At 49.3% G+C, this 23,041-nt stretch overlaps 1 protein-coding gene across 1 annotated transcript; it reads right to left on the bottom strand.

The window, feature by feature from the left end:
* Positions 1 to 727: 727 nt before the first annotated feature.
* Positions 728 to 21,298, bottom strand: Wsb2 (WD repeat and SOCS box containing 2). Its single transcript, XM_040731692.1, has 9 exons — positions 21,162 to 21,298; positions 15,055 to 15,223; positions 9,803 to 10,047; positions 9,514 to 9,645; positions 5,276 to 5,376; positions 3,453 to 3,625; positions 2,782 to 2,892; positions 2,564 to 2,671; positions 728 to 1,983 (listed from the first exon to the last, which is right to left on the bottom strand). The coding sequence occupies exons 1-9, from the start codon at positions 21,172 to 21,174 to the stop codon at positions 1,821 to 1,823; spliced, it is 1,215 nt and encodes a 404-aa protein (XP_040587626.1). The 5' UTR covers positions 21,175 to 21,298; the 3' UTR covers positions 728 to 1,820.
* Between the last annotated feature and the right edge of the window lie 1,743 nt (positions 21,299 to 23,041).

The following is a 23,041-nucleotide window of genomic DNA, read 5'->3' as shown; positions in this document are numbered from 1 at the left end:
CAGTACTTGGGAGGCTGAGGCAGCATTGCCAGCCTAGTGAGATAAATCCTATCAGAAACAAAACACCTATCTTTCTGAAGACTTTCCTGCAGGTTCCAAATTCTATTGAAACTGTAAAGATACAGTTAGCCTTCAGATTGTGCCTTTCTGAGGCAGTGGCTGTGGAAGCCTCACTTGTCAGAGAGGGGTGGGATGCTGTGGTGTTCCTGTCTGCAGCTGGGCTGCGCTTACACAATCCTCCACAGTAATAGGTGCTCGCTCAGTGTTCCATGCCTGCTGGCCTGCCCACCTGCATTCCTGTCAAGGCCTTTGTCGCTAGTGTCACAGGATAAGCTCTCCTTGGAGGCTGTCCTTAGAAACCTCAGACTGTTGCCTACAGGTCTCTGTACAATGGTAAAGAACCATGCACATGCCCTGAGCCAGCTATGGACACTGGAGGGCACCTGGTGCGCCATGACCAACCTGCTGTTTCTCAGATTAGCTGTGTAAGATGCATCTGAGGTGGAGACACTCTTAGCACGATGAACCTTCAAGTTGAGCGTGTGCTGTCTAAGGGAGAAATCGTTTTCTTGTCCATGGACAGCTTGTTCCCCAAGGTTCCCAGTGGAGTTTGAAGCTGTGGCCAAGTGGTCAGGGCTGGAGGCAAATCTCAGCCACATGGCTGAACTGCCCACTAGTGTCCCGCTCTCCCTTTGTGCTGTTTGGGAAAAAAAGGAACGGAGACAAGTTTTCTTGTTCTCTTTTCTCCCTTCAATGAAAGCTTCGTTTTGCAATGTTTTCTTCAAATGATAGAGGAGACTCCTCTACACACACACTGTACACTGTTAACACTGCCCCTTAACGTATCAATTAAGAAAAGCCAAAGAGTAAGGTGTTGTTTCTTTTAAAATAATTTAAAATATATTAACTTTCCTAAGGCAGATTCTGTGTGAGTGAGGCATCTTGAATAGGTAGCTGTTGCCGCCGGTGAAGAGCGGTGCTTGGAAGGGGCTCTGTTTAGGGCAGTTGGAACTGGAGGGTGAATCCCATGAAGTCAAGCAGCAGAGACAAACACACACACTTGATAGCATGAGCCAGTGACAATACTGACTTCACACAACTAAGACATGGCTTCACAACTGGGCCACTTAAGAACTCTTGGTTTTTAAAGACCACTGAGAAAACACAGTTGTACCTTACTATCTGCTGAGAAAACACAAATAAATATGATGCTGATAAATGGCCATCTATCTGACCGTCATGCAGTTGAGGACACCTCCTCATATGATCTGATGTACTTGTCATTTCCTACACATGCACACCACTGTTTAAAGAAAAATAAAAGCCAGTACTAGTGTATTGGCGAAGAGCACAGCCCAGTCCACCTGCAGCTTAGTAACATAACTTGGTTCCATAGGAATGTCCTGGCCAGAAGCATGTGCCAAATACCAATGTTCGTTCCTCTGACCAGAGCAGAGGAACTTCAAACCATGCAGCCACTGACTAGAAACGGGCAGCAGGCACTGTGCTACTGGGCAGGCACTTCCCAGTGAAGGGAGTGTGGACTTGGCCACCACTGGACAGGCTCTGGAGCCTGCTTGTATTTATTACCCAAACAACATCCACAACTGCACCTGGCTTCAAGACAATGAGACCGACAAGGCTGCTCACAATGACAACGACGAGGTAAAGCTGGCACCACACAAGTGGCATCACTCAGACCTACTTGCACATGCCAGTGGGGAGAAAGGTCCACAGCGGGTCCAGTGTGATCTGGCTGGCTCCACCCTAGCCAGTCCCTTGCATTGCTTCTGCTACAGGAGTTAGGACAGCGGGTGCTGCTAGAAAGTCCTGTACGTGAGAAACTCTTTCATCTTCTTGGGGATTGGCAGTGCTAGGACTTGGTACGTGGTCAGGAAACTTCGAAGGGCTTTCCTGCATAAATGCTTCAGTGAGGACAGGACACGGGGGGCTGTCCAGAACTGAACATGGCCATCTCTTGTCCTGAAACAACAGAAACCAATCCTTAGCAGACCCTAGGGAGTTTTCCCAATAGTGGTTGTCCCAGTTTGACTAGAAATAGGAGACTCCAGAAGCTGAAGTGCACTCTTGACTGGGAAGGGCTATAAATTGCTCGGTAATGACTACACCATAGGATTATGGGGATGAGACCCATGCCTGTGGTCCCAACGGCTACATAAGACTAAAGAAGGATGAGAGCCTGAACCAGGTATTCCAAGGCTGGCCCAAAACAGGAAAATACCTTTGATGACAAGCCATCTGTCAGCACAGCCCACTACACACTAGCTCAAAAGGAAAGGTGCTGGGGATATAGCAGAGTGCTTGCCTAGCATAAGGTGGCTCTGGGCTTGCACAATAACAGACAGTGCCACTATCAATTACAGAACACATCTGTAAGGTGATCTTGGCCATGATTGTCCATATAAATTCCACATCACCTTATCTTAGGCCTCCTTGTGGAACTGGCTGTTAAGGGCAGTATGAGCCATATGTCTGTTGCTGCATTTAATTACTAACATCTGTAAATGACACAATGGCAGGATAAAATAACACAGATACATACCCTGTGGCAATAACTCCACCATGTGGGAAGAATGTGCAGCAAAGACCGTTGGTCATAGGAGCAAAAGCAACTGGAGTCTTCAGTTCCAGAGCCCAGATCCTGAGGAGCCTGGATGGGAGACAGAAGGCCACATGTACACTGAGCTGGAGTCCAGCAAGGAATGCCTGCCATTACTTGCAAGAACCAGCTCTAAGGCAGTCTCCTGCATGCCCCCTTACCTGTCATCTGCCACTGTAGCCAGGTACAAGCCTTCAGGAGAGAAGCACACAGACCGCAGGGAGCTCATGTGGACGTCGCTGTCATCCATGGGAGGTTCCAGCTGGGTGTGACTACAAAGAAATAGTACAGGTCTGGAATGATGGCTACCCTCCCCAAGAATCCTCACCCGCAGGCAGTAAACCAAACGCTCTGACCTGTGCTCCTTATGTAAAACTGTAGCACCTGCAGACTGGAAAATAAGGCCCATTGAAAGCTCCAAGTGTCTTGAGGTGTCAAAAGGGTTACCAATACTTGTGCTAATTTCCTTGTGCAAAGTAGGTCAGCCCCCACTTTAATGTCACAGTGAAAACACAAAGTCTTTTCTAGGCTGATCTCTGATAATTATAGGACTACTATCATTTGCTTTAGAAACAACAGAAAGTAAGGAAAAAGCAGAGCAAGCTTGTGAGGACAGGGAACTTTATACTGGAGGTGACAGATCTGATGAGAGTCACTATGAACCTGGTACTACAGTTAACAGGTGGAAATGGTCATTGTGGTCTCCTATTCTGAACCAATAGACTTGAAGAGACCCCGCACCACAAAGCAGGGCCAGCTGCCCTCTTCCATCCAAGGTGTCCCTCCCTGTCCCAGATTTCAGGGGGCATGTGTAACCCCACAAGGTCCTTACTGAAGTGACCTCAGCCTCTCGCCGGTGTAGGGGTCCCACATAATCACACTGGTGTCATAAGAAGCTGTGACGAGCAAGGCAGAGTCAGGAGAGAAGTCACAGGAGACAACACTGCTCTGGTGGCCTTCTAGCTTCCGGATTAGTGTGTAGGACCGCATGCTCCACAGGAACACCTGCAACAGGGCAGAACTGGTCTGGTGAGGGGCAGAAGCAAGGTGCTTAACTGCCAGAGCAGTTACAACCGCAGGAACCCTGATCCTGCCCCTCAGGCAGAGAAAGTGGAACTTCCTCCTTTTCTACAGTCTGGGGGGCTGCAGAACCCGCCACCATGCAGGCTTCAGCACTTCAAAGATGCAATCCATTGTAAAAGCACACAGGCCAGGCCACACTACAGAAGGTTGCCTACTCAACATTCACACGGCTTTCTGGTCCTTCCTGGAGACAGGATAGCAGGGCTGAAGGAGAGAGAACTCTGCATCGGTAACTCATTCCACTTGAAGCCAAGCATAAGATCGGATATGAGGAGTGGCTCCATAGACCAAGTACCAGTGCCCTTCCCAGACATTTAACATTCACCTTGCTTAAGATTAGGAAACCAGGTGGTGGTGGAGCACGCCTTTAATCCCAGAACTTGTGAGGTAGGCAGATCTCGATTAATTCGGGGCCAGTGTGGTCTACAGAGCGACTCCCAGGACAGTCAGAGCTAGGAAGAGAAACCCTATCTGGAAAACACATATTACCCCCTCCACACACACACACACCCTTTGGAGTCCAGCCCATGACTGCATCTGACCTAGCTCCTAACTTTAAACCTTGATGTGAATCATCTAAACAGGGTTTCCATTTTCCACTTTTATCTTCATAACTCTTGAGGCTAGAGATGTAGCTAAGTAGAGAGCTTGCCTAAGCACCTCCCAGAGCCTTGGGTTCCATCCCCAGCACTACGTAGTAACATGGGTCTAAGAGTGAGCCGGGTGATGGTGGTGCACACCTTTAATCCTAGCACTCGGGAGGCAGGTGAATCTCTAGTTCAAGACCAGCCTAGTCTACAAGAGCTAGTTTCAGGACAGGCTCCAAAGCCACAAAGAAACCCTGACTGGAACCCCCCCACACCCAAAATGGGTCTGAGGGTGTAGGTTGGAGGATCAGTTCAGGGTCACCTTAGCTACATAATGAGTCTGAAGCCAGCCTGGGTTACATAAGACCCTGTAGCCAAGAAAAGAGAAGGAAAATGCTTCACTTTTGCTCATTCCAGACCTTACATGCTCAAGTCCTTGAGCTATGTCAAACCTCCCATCCTGACACATGTGAGGCCAGTGAAGCTGCAGAAACTCCTACAGAACAGAAACTACCTCTCCAGACTGCCTCTGGGCTCCAGTACCTTTAACAACAGACCATGGCTGCTGCTGCCAGGCTTTGAACTGTAAATCCTAATCACATGGAGTCAAACTAGACAGATTCCAACTCAGGAAACTGGGGTCTGGATGTGGGCTGTAGATTTTAAAATCCTAGACTCCAAAGGGGAAAAAAGTCTGAAAATACTGCACTTGGCCACTCTGGAAAAGGAACCACCCCCAGAGATGACGTACCTATTTCCAAATCCTCCTCTCCCGGTCATGTTCAAGTGCCAGCCTCCAGAGAGTTGTGTAGGGCTCAAACACATGCATGCTGTGCACACTCACACACTGGCAGATGTACTCTGAACATGAGTGCTGTACACAATCACACACGCTCAGGCACACACATGCTGTGCATACTCACACCAGCAGATGGACTCTGGCTCAGGTACACACATGCTGTGCATACTCACACCGGATGCTTACCGACTTCTCACCAGCTGCAGAGCACAGCATGCTGCAGTCTGGGGAGATGGAGCAGCAGTAAACCCACTGCAGGTGGCCAGATAACACCTGGATCTGCTTACCTGCCGGAGAAGAGCAGAGGGTGAATCAGCCCTCAGGATGTAAGAGACCCGGTACAATCATCTAGCTCTCAGCTAGAGCCCAAACCCACATTCTAGTGCAGGACAAGAACTGTAACAAGACCTGGCATTTTAAACACTTGGAAAGCAAAGGACAAAGGGAACACCTGCAGTCTATGAACGCAGCAGCCGAAAGCCAAGGGAGCTCACGCCCTGCGGCTTCCTCTGGTTTACAGGTGAGCATGGCAAAGGCACACAGCACAGAAGACAATCTTTTCAGGAACCCAGCACTTTAAGCACTCACACCTGTCCAGACTTGCCAGTCTCACAGTTCCCCATGGAACCCTGTTCAAGCATGCATGGCAGGGAGCAGTCCTCAGAGGCATGCGCTGTGAGCTCAGACAGCCTGGTTCCGAGGCCACTGCACTGTGCACTCACAGTACAGCCATAAGCTGTGCTTTCTCAAGGCCGGCTCACATGAGAATGAGTGAGTTAATGGGTGTCAGTCCAGAAGGAATAGAAACAGACTTCCCCAAGTCAGGTATTGCTTAATGAGAAGTGCAATATACAGGGAAAAAAGATGAGTAATAAGACTGTTTTTGTGAAATGACCTCAAAACCTAACGTGTATTCTGGAGTATTTTCACAAGTACATACATAGTTATGGAAGGAGCTAGCCTGGGTTCCTGATATGGCTATCAATTGTCAGGGAAGTGTGGAAGACATACAGGGAAGGTAGCTAACAATGGGGACATAAAGAGCCAAGCAAAAAACACACAAAGTTCACGTGTACAAGTGGCTATAAATCACTAATTTGTGAAACTCAACTGTGGTTACTTCTCTGGCAATTAAGCTGTCATAACCAAATGTACTATGGCAAGTCAGGTTAGTAAGACAATGCCTGGCATCTGGTAACATATCTTGTCCCTTTTTTTCCTGGAAAACCCTACTCGGGACTGGAGAGATGGCTCAATGGTTAGAGCACTTGTGGAGGACCCAGGTTTGGTTCCTAGCACCTGTATGGCAGCTCACAACCATCCTTAACTCCAAGGACTCTGACACGTCCTGTGACCTCTGTGAGTAACACACACACACACACACACACACACACACACACACACACACACACACACACACGGTGTGCATACATCCACATAAACTTTAAAAACAAAAGAGGGGCCGGGCGTTGGTGGTGCACGCCTTTAATCCCAGCACTCGGGAGGCAGAGGCAGGTGGATCTCTGTGAGTTCGAGGCCAGCCTGGCCTACAGAGCGAGTTCTAGCACAGCCTCCAAAACAATACAGAGAAACCCTGTCTCGAAAAACCAAAAATGAAAAATAAAAATAAATAAATAAATAAAAACAAAAGAGAAAAGCACCCACTGTCCCACACACTTAGTCACTGTCACCCAGTCCATTCTCCCCTTCAGGGAGGGATTTACTGAACCTGCTTCGAACCTTCCCATCAGGTGTGCTCAAGCCTCTCATCTTAGCACTTGGGAGGAGGAAACACAATTTCCAATGAAGTTCAGAGCCAACCTAGGCTAAACACACATAGCATGAAAAATACGACAGAGCTGGGCACAGCGACGTAAACCTTTAATTCTAGCACTTGGAAGGCAGAGGCAGGCAGGTCTGTGAGTTCAAGGACAGCCTGGTCTATGTAGAGAGTTCCAGGACAGCCAGGGCTACATAGACACCCTGTCTCAGAAAGAAAAGTACAGCAGGGCTGAGGCTGCTGGGTAGCTTAGCTATGGAGCTTGTGCCTAACTCAAGGGGGCCCAGACTTCCAGAAGTCCTCACTGGCAAACCCATTTTAGACCGCTTGTTTTCAAGGTCCAGTCCCAGACAGATGCTCTTAGTGAGTGGGTGGTGTGGATGAGGGTGCTCCAAACACCTCTGTACCCGTTTAGCTACAAGCTGCTATAGACGGTGGGGACCCCCAACTTTGATAGGCTACAAACCATCTCCAAGGTGATGGTACTTCGAATGGGGTCTTTGGGGGAAAAATTGGTCATGGGGGCCTAGTGCTTTATGAAAGCAAGCACAGAGAGCTCTCTGCCCTCTTTGTCTGGTGAAATAGCCATCTATGGGCTGGAGTGAGCCCCCTGCCATCAGCCACCTGTTGCACCTTGGTCTTAGACTTCCCTGCCTTCAAACAGAGAAGCAGCTGCATACTGAGGAAGCCTCAGGCTGCAGGAGAGTGCTTCTCCACCCCCTCTGGGGTCACCTAATCCCTGTGAATCCAAGAAAACACAGATGTTTACATTATGACTCATAACAGTAGCAAAACTTAAGTTACAAAGTAGCAACGAAAATAATGTTATAGTTGGGGGTCACCACCACTAGAGTATCAAGGGTTGCAGCATTAGGCAAACTGAGAACCATTGTATAGTATGTACTATGCAAGCTAAGGCTAAAGCACTAATTACCATTGTCATTTCTTATTTTGGTTTTGTTGTTTTTCCAATAATACAAGCTGTCCTGGAACTTGATCTGTAGACCATGCTGGTCTTGAACTCAGAGAGATCCTCCTGTCTCTGCCTCCCGAGTGCTGGGATTAAAGGTACCACTTCTGAGAAGGTAGGAGAATTGCCCCATAATGGGAAGCAGAAAAGCCACGACAGCTCAGTATTGACCCTTCTCTTGTTGGGTCATTTGTCTCTTCTACGAATGCCTCCTTTACCATTTCTTTCTACCATGTGTGGTCAGGCTTGGCAGCAAGTTCATTTACCACTGAGCCATCTTGCCAGCCAAGACAGCCTTCAAAAAGGCCATTTCAACATATGGCTGGCTATAATGAAACCATTCATGTGTGTTCATGGGTATGTGGACTGGCTGCATATTGATGTCTCAAAGTGTCTGTACTTTGACCACAGGACAGCATATTTGGACACTCCCTAGTGTTGCTGCCTCTAAGGATGTGTGATTCAGAACAGGGTTTTGACCTCTGGGACTGCAGTGCTCTCTCATGAGTTAGCTTGTCCATCCCAGGCTGCTGACCAGCAGGCTTTGCTCAGTCTCTTTAGAGGCCATTTAAAAAAAAAAAAAGATTTATTTATTATGTATACAGTGTTCTGCCTGCAGAAGAGGGCACCAGATCTCATTACAGATGGTTGTGAGCCACCATATGGCTGCTGAGAATTGAACTCAGGACCTCTAGAAGAACAGTCAGTGCTCTTAACCTCTGAGCCATCTCTCCAGCCCCTAGAGGCCATTTTTAACCTCTCCAGACATCGTCAGTATTCCCTGAAGGATAGTGCCTCTTCTGGCCGGGAGGCCCTGGTCAAGAGGCAGTCCAGTTGGGAGGCTTCCTGAAAGAAAAGGAATCTCCATGAAGTAGAATCTCAGCCTAGAGTACTTGTCTCCCTGCAGGTGGTCAGTTTTTATAGCACTCTGCTTGAGCAAGCTGTGTTCAGGGGAGAGTTCCATACATCTCTGCTGTTGACCCAGAATGCTGACCAAGGGAAGAGGAGTTTATTGCCCTCATTTTCCCACAGACGGGGAGAACTCATCCTGCAATCTGACCTCTGACCTCCACATATAGGCTGTGGCATGTGTTATGCTCCCTCTACTCAAGGACAATACTAATAAATTAGAATTTTTTTTTTTTTTGGTTTTTCGAGACAGGGTTTCTCTGTAGCTTTGGAGGCTATCCTGGAACTCACTTGGTAGACCAGGCTGGTCTCAAACTTACAGAGATCCGCCTGCCTCTGCCTCCCCAGTGCTGGGATTAAAGGCATGTGCCACCAACGCCCAAGAAAAACTGTCTGTATTGAATATAAAATCTTGTCAATGCTACCTAAACGATACAATGTAGCAACTGTTTTCAGAGCACTTACCCCACGTTAGAGATTACGAGTACTCTAGAGATGGTGTAAAGTAGGGCATATGTGTGGGTTCTGTTCCTATTCTATGGCAGTTATATAAGACGCACAAGCACTCTCTGGCATTGGTGCCCTGGGGGGGAGGATCTAGACCCTGCCCCTACAGGAAAATATACAGTGAACTTTTGGAATTAAAATATGTTTAGCTATAAGAACATCTTAGAAAGGCTTGCTGGGTAAGCTGGAGACAGAAGACAACTCTAGTAAAATGGCACTGGTGAGATTAGGGATGCAATACTCAGGCACCTCCCCTACCATGTTTGTTTAGGTCCCAGATTCGAAGGGTCTTATCCCGGGATGCAGAGACCAAAATCAAACTTCCACTGGGTGTAAAGCTCAGATCTCTCACGACGTCTTGGTGGCCAGAAAGATTCAGAAGCAGGAGCCCTGGAGGAAGCAGAAGCCCTTGATCAATATAAGATGATGGCAGACTTGCCAGTCGCTGCCCACTCCTCAGCCAACTGGTGGTGGTTCATGGGCCTATGGGGCCTGACCACATGTCATGAGCAATGCCCCCGACCTAGTACTAACCAGAAGGACATACCTGTCTGCACCTCCCAAATCTTGATCTGTCCATCGTTGAGGCCTGTGGCCAGGATCAGGCAAGAGACATCTGGCACCTGAGAATGGTGGCGTGCCCAGAGTTTCCTGCTGGGTGGGGAGGGCCACGGGCTGAAGGCCAACCCCCACACAATCTGACCACAGTCCAGTGTCTTCTCCTTCAAGCTGCCTCGTCCTTTTGAATCATTTTTGCTGCTCCGGCTTTTGGCTTCGAATCCTTTAGGGATGCTGGGCAAAGCAGACATTCCTGAATGAGTCTAAATTGTAACCATGTCAACCAGCATGCCAGCCCGAGACTCAATTTCTTGAACTCACTTCTGGCATTTGGTGAGTTCTGGTATGGTTTCAATTTCTTTTGGAATTCATGGGACACAGACTTCGTTACTTTGACCCATTCAACTTGCAACAGCCCTGAAATGGGGTGACCTGCCTTGTGGAATAAGTAGAGCACACAGGCTCCAGGGAGCCGCACACTTGCTCAAGAAGTTCTCTTGGGTTTGGGTCCTAGAGAGAAACAAGCACGTTTCCCCTTGAGAAAGTGTGCAATGTACAGCACAGGTTTAGAACCAGGACAGACAGAATTAGAACATGGATAATCTCCATCTGTCGCTCTCCTGCTCAACAAGCCCCCATCTCCAGCTCAGAAATCCCCAGGAGGCTGGGAGTGAACCACTCCAGCCATGAGGACAGTCCATGTCTGTCCTCGCTGCGCCCCAGCTGACAATGAGGCTCACTCTTCTTCCACCTATTCCCTGGCAGAGCATCCAGCTTGGGACTCATCAGTGGAAGAGCTGACCAAGGCACTGCAGAGGACACTGCCCCTGGGACCTCTCCGCCCAGCCCTGACCTTTCACATTCCACTGGGAGACAAGTCCAGGGAAGTGAAGCTCAGGCCCTGTGCACCACTGGCCCCAATACTGTCACAATAGCACAGGTTAAGCAGACACTCTAGATCTGGTCTGAAAGTATACGTTTACTATTCCACGCACTGTATGTGGCCAGCAGACAGTAGGCCCCACTTTTCTGAGCAATCTTGACACTCAGTTCGGGAAACCAGATGAGGACCCCAGATCCCTAGGCAAGCTCAGACTTATTTCATGAGATTCCTATACATAACACATGTGACTGGATTGCTTTATTTTCACCTGTTCTGAAAAGATTCATTAAACCACATTTCTGTCAACTGTGTAGTGTTGTATGTTAAAAAAAAAATATCAAGCTCATCTGGAGAAATGGAGGCTCTCTAACATAAACTGGAGGTCAGCAGAGTATACCCAGGGCAGCTCTATCTGCTTTATGCTCTCAACAGTTCTTTTATTTGTCATTTTTTAAAAAGTCAACAGCTTCCAAGTGGATATCAGAGCCCAGAACCCACCCACCACCGGGGCTCTGCAGCCTTGCCAACATGTAGTCACACACCACTCTCATCCTCGGTAGCCAGCACCGCACTCCTGTGTCTATCAGTCTATCAGACTCAACATATGAGAAGGTCAAGTGCCTCATCTAACCTATTTTACTGTTTACAATGTCTTCTGGGTTTATCGATGTTGTAAAAAATGACTGGATTTGTTTGTTGTTTGTTTTTTCAGGACAGGGTCTCTCTGTGTAACCCTGGCTGTCCTGAACTTGCTCTGTAGACCACACTGGTCTCAAACTCACTGAGGTCCGCTTGCCTCTGCTTCCTGAGTGCTGGGATGAAAGGCATGTGCCACCAACGCCCGGTGAACTTGTTTTTGAGACAAGATCTTACTATCTAGCTCTGGCTAGCCTGGAACTCATAGAGATATGCCTGTTTCTGCCTCCTGAGAGCTGAGACTACAGATATGCTGGTCCAGTTCCAGCCAAATGACAGGGTTTAAAAATAGAGGTTTTGGGGGCTGGAGAGATGGCTCTGAGGTTAAGAGCACTGGCTGCTCTTCCAGAGGTCCTGAGTTCAATTCCCAGCAACCACATGGTGGCTTACAACCATCTGTAATGAGACCTGGCGCCCTCTTCTGGTGTGCAGGGATACATGCTGAAAGATCACAGTATACATAACAAATCTTCGTTGGGAAGTGGCTCCCTCATTTCTATGCACAGCATAATATTAAAGGAGCCCACCAGTCAGGACAGACAGTACCCTTAGAGCCCAGCCAGTCATTATCTGGAGAAAGAATGCTGCTGCTCCAGATAAAAACAGTACTGTAAAATGAAGGGGGTTATAGGAGTCTGGAGGGTGTCACGTGACCCAGACACCCCACCATGTTTTTCAGCTTCCAAATGTGAAGCATCTTATCCTGGGATGCAGACACCAAAATCAAACTTCCTGTAGCCCCTGGTCCAAATGGGCCAGTGTCACCTCATCAAGGTCTCTATGACTGGGAGGGAGGGAGAGAGGGAGGGGAAAAAAGGCCACAGAGCTAAGTGTATGGTTCTGCATACCTGTAATCCTAGCACTTGGGAGGCTCATGCAGGAGGATCAGTAGTTCAAGACCAGTGTGGACCACACAGGGAGACCTTGTCTCTAAAGAGAAAAAGGAACAAGTCACAGGAGTAATAAAACAGCGTAGAACTTCTAATTTGTGAAAAGCAGTGCTCTTATTTCTGTATCTGCCGCAGGTGGGATGCGGGCACTTGCTGCCACGCTGAAAGCCCAAGCTCAATGCCTGGGACCCGCACGATGGAAACTGATGCCTACAAATTGTCCTTTGATTGTTCTGGCAAAAAATGAATAAATAAGTAGACAAAGGGTCAGATACACCCTAACAAGACTATAAATGCTGCCAGTGACAATTATTGTAACTTACAAAACATAAGAAACAATGGGATATCCAGAAATGAAACAAATAACAAATGTTACTCACAGACTGGCGTCATAGCCCTGTGGTAAGAGTCTTTGCACAAAGGCCTGGTCCAAGGTCCAGCAAGGACAAAGCAAGTCACAAGCCAAGCACATTTTAACCTCAGTGAACAGATCAGCACAAATGGCTGTGTATTCACTTCTAACGAAGTCATGTGGGTCATATCACACTACTGTTCCACTGCATATGCCTACTGCATACCATGCCTGCACATGGTACCCATTACTGCATCATAGTGGTGTGGTTTGTTTTGCTGTTTGTATTCTTTTCAGTAGGGATGGAGGCTAAAGCCTCATACATTCCAGTAGAAGGCCCTGCTGCTGAGCATTCTATTTGAGTCTTACTTAGGTTGCTTGGGCAGCTTTCCTGCCTCGGCCTCACAAGCATCTGTAATGACAGGCGCAGTGCCATGTCTAGCTGTTGTTAAAAGAAGCCATCTGCCTGTACTGCGCTGCACTGCACTACATTGATTATCACTCTTCAAAACCTGTGATGTCCCCCCAGTCAAGTCATTTCTCACGTAACACACTAGTAAATACTTTTCTTGCTGTGATAAATGACAGGAAAAGGACAGGCATTGCAACACCTCTTCTGGTTTTCTTAGTCATCACAGGAGGGGTCTTTACCTATAACAATGTATACACCTGAGAAAGAGTGCCCTGAAGGAAAACAAACACAAAAGCAAAACAACAAAGACTTTCAGACAACGGCTGACTTTAGACTCTGATCAAGATACAAAGTGTCTCTCTTGAAGGCTCCTTAGAAAATATAACACATAGTAGTGAATGACCTTGACCTTCCCTTCCTACTACAGAAGACAGTGACTGGAAATCATTTAGTGCACCCCAAGGAGGCAGCCCACCAACCAGTCACTTCAGTAGCCTCCACTCTGGGCATTCCAAGGATTCTTGAGAATTGGGTTCCAGGAAGTGGGGACTGTGTAAGTCACACCTTCCTCCCCAGCAGTGCAGCCTGCCTAGGACAACCAGAACTCTTGGTGGCATTACCATTATCAAGGCAGTATGTTTCTCACAAAAGGTATTCAAGCATAAATCTAGCCCATTACTTCTGAGAGACACTGAGAGGCCCCAGAACGAACACTGATGTATACTGTGTTCTCCACCTCTAGCTCAGTGCCAAGTGATGAAGATTTGCAATAAATAAATACACACTGGTTGAATAAAAAAATAAATGCACACACACAATTACCACAGGACAGACAGGAGTTACATCAAACAGGAGCTCACAGCATTCAGACCCTGAAGCCTGTCTACCCCATGAAAAGATCAGAAACTATAAGCTCGGTTAGAAAACAAAGGAACAAACAAAGAGGAAACAGAGACCCAATTAAAAATGGCCAGAGACCTGAGGAGGTATTTTTTCAGAAGGGAGGACTCAGAAAAGGCTCAACAACCTCAGCCAGGATGGAAATGCAAAACAGATTCCACCTTGCACCAGGAGTGCCAGGCTGGAACAAAGAGAGGACAAGAGTCAAGTGTCCCAAGGATGTAGAGAATTCCAAACCTGAAGACACTGCCGGGGGAATGTAAAACTGTACCATGCACTGTGGAAAACAGCTGGTCACTCTCTTAGTCCAACACTGGATGCACACGCCCATGCAGATGTGTCCAGAAACATTTAGAGCAAAGCTGTTCACAACAGACAAAACCTAACATCCACCAGTGAGAAGCCTGTGAACTGAGTCTGGCACCTCACACTAGTACCTGTCACTGGGCAGTAAACAGAAGTGGCACACACACACACACACACACAGAGCCTGGGTGAACCGTGAGGCACTCAGAGCTGTGTTAAGACAGACACATGCAGAAAGATCCCAGTAAGAAGTAGTCATGACAGTGGGGGCAGAAGACATAGTAGTCACCAGGCCAAAGCCAGAGAAGGACAACTGAAAAGAGGTCCTGTTGAGGAAGTGACAATGTTCTAGAATTGGTTTTGGTGACAGGTGACAACTCAGTGCAAATACTAAACACTGCTGCACTGTACACTCTAGTATGAGTTTTTCTTTTAAGACAGTCTCACCACCTAGTGCAAGCTACCCTTCAGCTGGGGGTCCTCCTGCCTCCATCTCCCGAGTACTGCGATTACAAAAGTACATCACAGAGCACAGGCACCTCAAATGGTCAAACGGTATGGGTGTCACCTCTAGCTCAATAAAATTGTCAAAAATGTCAGTGTGAGGCCAACAAACTCTACAGACAGACCTGGCTTCTCTATGTATAGAATGTGGGGCTTTGGGACCCTGTCCTCAACTGTTTAGCCCTTCTTTGCTCACCAATTTTTGGAAAAGACCCCAAAGAGCAGGGACTAACTTGGGAAAGCACCCAATGGCTCCTCATGGACCTCCCTCATCCCCTAGGGTACCAAGAAGACTTACAACTGTTCTTCTAATGGCCAGGGGACCAGCTTGACCACGCAGTGTCCTTGAGACCAGGCGAACCAGGAACCATCTGGGGAGAAGGCCACACTCCAGGTCTCACAGCTTGACTTCCAGTCAAACTGATGGGGACGCCCAGGCTTGAGTTCAGCCAGCAGCAGCGGTTCCTCTGGGGAAGGAGACGTCATACTTTAGCCTCACCACCAGACTAGGGAAGCTGCTGTCTGCCCAAGACTTGGTGGGAGAGAGTTGTTGCTCAAATGACCTAGGGCAGTAACAGTAGCCACAGGCTACATTCCACTGTGGTTACTCAGTGGCAACCCTTCCCACTGCATGACTCAGAGTAACCCTGGTGGTGGACTTGGTGAATGAAGCCTCATTTTCCTGTGAATGCCTAGGCAGGAAGAAAGTGAGAGGCCTCTTGTCTGGACTCTAGCCAATGAAAGCCTTTATGGTCCTCCTCAAAAGGAACCTGGTGTCTTCAGTTCAAGGGCTACTTCCCACTCCCACCTCCTTTCAGGGCAGACCTACTGGTTCTACTTCCTACTCTCCCCATGTCCTTAGTCCTAGTTTAACCTGCTCTAAGTGACTACTAATACACTCTTGTGCCTCTAGAGACCCTGCCAAAGCAGAAAACACACATCCAAGGCTCCCAGGTCTACCACGGAGGCCTGCCACCACACCCCTTCACTAAACCCTCCATCGAGTCACTTGCTATGTTGTTCCTTTCCCTGCAGGGTACAAGTCCCTTGCCATTCATGTCCTGTTTGTTTTCTGCTTCTAAGACTCACACCTAGGTCTACTGACAGGCAGCACCCCGACCTCCCACTATCAACCTCATTTCATTCTCTTGGAGGCCAGCACTTGAGCATGTCCCGCACCACTGAAATGACAGCACCCGCCCCCCTCCTCAGAGTGGGCAGTGCTCCTCCAACCTAACCACAGCTCCTCCGCAGTTGACTTGTAAGTCTGAGGCCTGGAGTTGGGTCCCCTGGAACTGTAGTTACGATAGTTGTGAGCCACCATGTGGGTGCTGGCAATGGAACCCAGACCCTCTAAGAGAGTAGCCAGTGGTTTGGTTTGTTTTTTGAGACAGGGTTTCTCTGTGTAGCCCTGGCTATCCTAGAATTCACTCTGTAAACCAGGTTGTCCTCAAACTGACAGATCCTTCTATCTCTGCCTCCTGAGTGCTGGGATCAAAGGTTATGTACCAACACCACCACCCAACTCAGCCAGTGCTCATAACCACTGAGCTACCCCTCCAGACTCTAGAATCTAATTTAAAAAAGCTGTATTTCATTATTCCAAAACCTGCTTTTATGTGTCTCTTACATTTGGGCTTCAAAGCAGTTGGCACACACTTTCCTAGTTAGAGGGCCACATCTTTCCTTGGTGACACACAATGCTAATCCATGGTTAGCATTGTATCAGTGACACAGAAGGCACATTTTTAAAAAAAGCATTTTCTGCTATGTGTGCAAGAATCTTTATGGTTGTACACACGGATGTCACAGGGTGTGTGGAGGAGGTCACACATGAATGTCATAGGGCGTGCGTAGGTCAGACAACAACTCTCCGGAGCAAGTTCTCTCCTTCCACCATAGGTCTGGGGGCTTAAAATGATTCTTGATGCAAGTGCTTTTAAAAACTCACTGAGCTATTTTGCTGGGCCCACAGATGTGCTGAAAATTTAGTCTTCAAACAGAATTTTAATGCATCATATCTTGGCTTTATAAAGAAAGCATTCATTGCCTGAGGTTATATGTGGAGATATAGTTTTTTATGTTTTCCGAGACAGGATTTCTCTGTAGCTTTGGAGCCTGTTCTGGAACTCACTCTGTAGATCAGGCTGGCTCAAACTCACAGAGATCCGACTGCCTCTGCCTCCTGAGTGCTGGGATTAAAGGCGTGTGCCACCACTGTCCAGCTCGAGATACAGGTTTTAATACATTGGGTCTAAACTGCTGTGCATACAGACTGGGATCATTCCTCCTAGAAAGCTGTATGTGCTTGTGTTGGACCCCTCTGGTGCATGCAATGTGTCTGCATGAGCCTTATCTTGGGGAAATGAACATGTTCTGCCCTCAGTGTCAACAGTGATGCGCCTGAGAAAACTGCATCCACCCTGACACTATTTGCCCCTGACTCACTTCCTCCTACACACAGCAGCCACTCTTCGGACATGACGGTGCACCACACCACATAAAAGGGCCCAGCCTTGATTTCTATAATGCCCAAACCAACTCACTGTCGAGTTCAGTCAAGCCTGTCTCAAAAAGCCTCACCACACCTCCTTCCCATCTCCACGGCTACTATTTGACTCTCTGCAGCACGGCCTGTTGCCTGGACTACATACAGTCTTCTAACTGCTCCTGGGTTCTGCTTTGGCTCCTAATCATCCATTCTCCTTGCCTCTTAGCTTGTAGTTTCACTTATTCTTAGAATCAAACCAAATATACTGTCCCTGACTCCCTGCCTTCATTTCAAACCCAGACTGGGCCTCTTCTTTTCTTGCCCTCTCCCATCTGACTAAGCTCAAGTTAGTTCCAACCCTCAGGACTTTGCACCAACTGTTCCCTCCATGGGAATGCCTCTCCATGGCTGCCCCTACTCTACACTAACTGACTCAAAGGACAGCTCGCTCTGACCCCAGCCCAGTGCCTTGGCAACTCCTCACTAATTCTTCATCACTACTGAGATCATTACCCCTCAGCACGAGGAGGTCTGCTCACAGCAGCACCTTCTATGCTGTTCCCAATGCCGGCAGTCAGGCTACCAGGAGACCCTCGGTGACAAACAGACATGGAATACAACCTTAAATATAGAGGAAAGGGAACCCCCTCAGACTACCAAGATGCTTGTGCCATCATTCTCACAAAATTCTTAAGCCCTAGCCCTGCCCAGAATTCATACTCTATTTCTGGGATTTGGGGTTTCATCTCTTGCTATTTTAGGTCAGGAATCTAGACTCTAAAAGAAGAAACCAGGAGCTGTCTCTTGGAGTCTGGAAAACAAAGCCATAATTAGCGTGCACAACTTCAAAACAAATGAAACAGACTAGAAAGATCCAGCTTCATCTAAGGTTATACCTACATGACTCTCTTTGCTTGGATTGGGTTTTTTTTTCAATTGATAGGCAAGTATACTTATTGGATACCATGTGATATACTGACATTGATATACAGGCAGTGGGGGAGGAGGGCTCAGTCAGCTAATGAGCATATGCACTCCTTCACATTCTTAGCATTTTTTTCAGTGGGGACTCTCCTGAAAACCTGTCAGCAATTTCCAAGTATATAACTGTGTTATTAACCATAGTCACCATCCTAGGGAGCTGAAGTTCTGCAAGCTTTAACCAGCGTTGCCCTACCCCACCCCCTTCCAGGCTTTCCAACTGAACAAGGGGTATGTAGACAGTCAGGCAGAATGGAAAGACACTTCTCAAGCACTTCTTTGCACATGAGGCTTGCTTGCTTTAGCAGAGGTGGAGCCAGGAACCCAGCTGGTAGTGGGATTCGTGGTCCTTCCTGCCTTGGGAATCTTTGCATTGCTACGCTGTCCCATCAGCTTGGACAGTATTGACTGGCGGCTCCATCAGAATAAGCAGGGCTAGCCAGGCGTTGGTGGCACACGCCTTTAATCCCAGCACTCGGGAGGCAGAGGTAGGTGAATCTCTGTGAATTCGAGGCCAGCCTGGTCTACAGAGTGAGTTCCAGGACAAGCTTCAAAACAATACAGAGAAACCCTGTCTCGAAAAACCAAAAAAAAAAAAAAAAAAAAAAAGAATAGCAGGGCCCTGTCTGTATCCACATCAGCTTCTTGGTGACATTCCTGACTCACCAAGGTGACTAAGTTACTTTCCTTTAGTGTTAGCCATTTAGCTTTCTTTACACTAGGGCTTTCTGGGTAGCATTTGTGGCTATCTCCTCCTCAGTCCTCCTTGCCTGTCTATCACTTGTCACAAGAAGTTGCTGACCAATGAAATGTGGCACAGCTGTTAAGAAGGGAGCTGGAGGGACTGCTCAGCAGTTAAGGGCACTTGATACACTAGCAGGGGACCTGGGTTCAATTTCCAGCACCCACATGGTGGCTCACAACTGTCTGTAACTCCTGTTCAAGGGATCTCACTCCCTCTCTTCTGGCCTCTGCAGGCACCAGGCACATGCATGGCGCACAGACATATATGCATGCAAAAAACTCATATACATAAAATACAAATAAATGTAAGAACAGTTTTTAAAAAGAATAAAATACACACCAGACTGCAAAACCTCAGTGGTAGTGGTGGCTCAGATGTTAAGAGCATGTGTTTTGCTGTTCCGTTCCCAGCACTACCTAGTGGCTCACAACCATCTTTAACTTCGTACAGAGCTATGATGCCCTCTTCCGGCTCTACCAGATACTACATGCACCACGTGGTACAGATATACAGGTAGTTAAACCACCCACACAGAAATTTTTTTGAGTCCAAAACAGTCCTGTAACTTTTGTTTGACCACATAAATGAATCAGTTTGGAATATTTTAGATGTTAGCCTGAAGTAGACAGCTTTTTAATTGCAACTGTTTCCTTTTGTTTGTTTGTTTGTTTGTTTTTTGAGACACAGTTTCTCCAGAACTCTCTATAGACCATGCTGGCCTTGAACTCACAGAGACCCACCTGCCGCTGCTTTCCAAATGCTGGGATTAAATGCATGGGCTACCACTTCCAGGATTTTTTTTCTTTTTAAAACGTGCCTACTACATTTAAATTACATATTGCTGTTATATTTCTATGGACCAGCAATGAACTAGAGGAAGCCCAGGACATAGTAGATACTCAACAAATATTTGTTGAATTAACAAATTAATTCTTTTTTCGGGGGAGGGTCGAGACATGGTTTCTCTGTGGCTTTGGAGGTTGTCCTGGAACTAGCTCTTGTAGATCAGGCGGTCTCGAATTCACAGAGATCCGCCTGCCTCTGCCTCCCGAGTGCTGGGACTAAAGGCGTGCACCACCACCGCCCGACTTAATAATTAATTCTAACCACTGTTCTACTCTTTTCTATTGTAATACTCTAGCCTAGTGTCTGGCCTTTTTAACAGTGGCTTGGCAGCTCTCAACAATTCTGCCCACATCCTTACAACACGGTCAATCACTAGAGGGGAAAACTGCACCATGAAGAAGGGGGAGTCTGGTCAGAGACTGCTTTGAGATTTAACTATAAGGCATTAATAGGAGAGAGCGGAAGCTATAAAGAGATTCACAGAAGAAATCAGTAGAGGCCATTTAAATAGAATTCTATGGGGAAAATGCTCAAAGCTTTTATCTAGATGGAAACCTGGAGAACTGCCGGTGACACCTATCCCTGAAAGCCTGGCTACTGCAAACAAAGAAATGTCATTTCCTAAATGCAAAGGGGACACCACCCCAGGGAATACCCGCCTGCAAACATCCCACCCAGCACTGCAAGCCCTTGGGGGCATCCTAGTCCTGCAGACCTAGGCGAGGCTTGAACTTCACTGGGGCCAAGTCTGAGCCCTAGGCCTTGACTTCTGAGATTGCCCTACGGAAACTGCCTTTAAGCTCGGGAATTTGGGGACCCTGGAGTCTGGCAGTACCTCCCCCACCCCAATCCAGGCCACTATTCTGTGGGCGGGCCGCAGGGCCAAGGGCCCTTGAGAGAGAAGCCCCGGGGGTTGCAGGTCTAAGCCTTCCTGAGCCACTCGGCGCTCTCCAGGCGGTCAGGAAGTCCATCCCAGGCTCTCTCTCTTCCAGGGTTCCTGGTGACATCTGGGGACAAGGGCAGAGCCGGGACTGGACCTCACCCTCCAGGGTGTCGGGTCCTACGTGTCACCGCAGCGCAGCGTCCCGGGCCCCACCCCGTTCCCAGGCACCCACCCAGCTGCCGCTGCTACTCCAGAGCCGCGGCGGGCGTTGAGGCCGGGATGTCGCAGGCGACCAGGGCCCGGCGCCCTCGGCGTGAGCTCGGGGATCCGGCCAAGCCGGTCGGCCGCCCTCTCCGGTCCCCGCGGCCGCTGGAGGACGGCGGGCGCCGCTGACAGCGAAAGTGAAACAAAGCTGCGCTCCCACCTGGGTCCCCGCCCCGCCGTCCCCGCCGCACTCACCTCCGGCCTCCATGAGGACGCGCGGGCCGCGCCAGGCGGCGGCGGGGACCTCAGCCCCCAGGGCCGCGGGGCTTCATTCCGCGCCCGCGTCGCCCGCCCCCGCCCCGCCGCCGCCGCCGCCGCCGCCCGCAGAGGCCATCAGCTGCTTCCCGTCACATGGCGGCCGGCGGGGGCGGGGCCGGGAGCAAGCAGGGAAACGCCAGGCTGAGGGGGCGTGGGGTGGGCCCGGGGCCGGGGGGGAAGGGGGAACGCGGGGCTCGGGGGACGCCGGGCCGGGGGGAACGCGGAGCTCGGGGGACTCGGGGCCGGGGGACGCAAGGCGGGGAGACGCTAGGCCAGGAGGGAACGCAGGGATGAACCGGGGACAGGAACGCGGCGGCGTCCGGGGGCTGGGCACCGGGCTGGAGGGGCTGGGGGTGGGGGTCGGGGACGCCGAGCTTAAGGGACGCGGGGCCGGGGGAACGCGGAGCTCGGGGGACACTGGACTGGGGGAACGCGGAGCTCAGGGGACGCGGGGCCGGGGGACATAAGGCCGGGAGGGAACGCAGGGATGAAAGGAACCGGGGGCAGGGCACTGGGCTGAAGGGGGTGGGGGACGCCGAGCTAAAGGGACACAGCGCCGTGCTGTGGGAGCGTGAAGCCGGGGGACGTAGTGCTGAAGGATCCCTGGCCGGGGAAAACGCCTGATCTTGGGGGGGTGGGGGATCGCGAACCCGGCTCAGGTTAGAGCAGGGCTCAGAGGGAAGCGGGGCAGGGATAGAGCGAAGCGGCGGTCGGGCAACTGTTAACCCTGGGCTGATGGAGGAGACTCGGGGAGCCAACGGGAAAGGGTTTAGAACCGCGTCCGATGTGGAAATTTATCGAACTAAAACCCGAGGCCTGACTGAGGAGGGCGTGGGGGCTCTGACAGGATCTAAAGCGAAAGCCCAGAATAGCAGCAGGTGAAGATGCGGGTGGCGGGGCGGGCATGAAGCGAAGAGGCCTAAGGGACAGTCCGAGGCTCAGGGAAGCTCGTCATGATGCTGAGTGTTGACTGGGGTCAAGGAGCTAGGGATCATGGTGGGGGTGGAATGCCGACCTTGGCAACATCCCCGAGGGGGAGGGGGTTGGGGAGGTGAGGTTAGAGCCCAGGCTGAACCCCACTCTCGGCCGAGGCACCCCATCTTTCCGAAGTCCCTGAGAAATTCTCCTCTGCTTGTCTTGACACCCTCGGGTCCTGGTCCCCTTCTGGTCAGTCGAATTTCTTTAACTTGGAGCCAGAACAAGGGGAAGAAAGGAGAAAAGGGGACCAGGTTCTGTACTTAACTGGCCTTGGGCTCTAATTGTAATCCCTGGTAGTGTCCTGTCACCGCCTCACCCACCCTCAAGGTCGCTCAAGTCCCTTTTCCTGTCCCCAGCCTGGACTTTTCTCAAAGCGCAATCGCCCTATTTCCTTCCCCTTTGAGTCACATGGTTCTTTCCCTCTCGTGGAGGCGGGAAAGGAGAAATGAAATGATGGGCTTAGTAATTGCTCTTCCAAGCTTTGAACCCGGACCCTTGCCTTTGCCTTCTCCCGTAGTACGCTTCTCTTCCACTTACTTTTTAGTCCAGTCGCACTATCTATGACCCATTTCTCCTCAGGTCTTCTGGGTTATACCCACTGTTTACCAGTTGTCTGTCCAAGGACCACCACCACCCACACATCCCTTTCTCATCCTCATTTTTTTAAATCTCTGATGTCCTTCCCGATCTCCTTAGATTCCAGTTCTATTCTCCAGACTCATCTTTTTTTTTTTTTTTTTTTTTTTTTTTTTTTTGGTTTTTACGAGACAGGGTTTCTCTGTATTGTTTTGGAGGCTATCGGTCCAGCCCAGCCTCGAACTCACAGAGATCCGCCTGCC

Source organism: Mesocricetus auratus, unplaced genomic scaffold (genome assembly GCF_017639785.1).
Source record: "Mesocricetus auratus isolate SY011 unplaced genomic scaffold, BCM_Maur_2.0 Super-Scaffold_100025, whole genome shotgun sequence".
Lineage (NCBI taxonomy): Eukaryota > Metazoa > Chordata > Mammalia > Rodentia > Cricetidae > Mesocricetus > Mesocricetus auratus.
The sequence above is the reverse complement of the archived record's forward strand: the minus strand, read 5'-3'. Positions and strand labels throughout refer to the sequence as shown.

Bases quoted from the DNA above. Each gene is read 5' to 3' on its own strand.
- Wsb2 (XM_040731692.1), bottom strand. The intron at 3,626-5,275 runs GTAAGCATCCGG...GCCCTGTTGCAG, and splicing joins CTGCAGCTGGTGAGAAGTCG to GTGTTCCTGTGGAGCATGCG. The intron at 2,672-2,781 runs GTAAGGGGGCAT...TCTCCCATCCAG, and splicing joins GCTACAGTGGCAGATGACAG to GCTCCTCAGGATCTGGGCTC.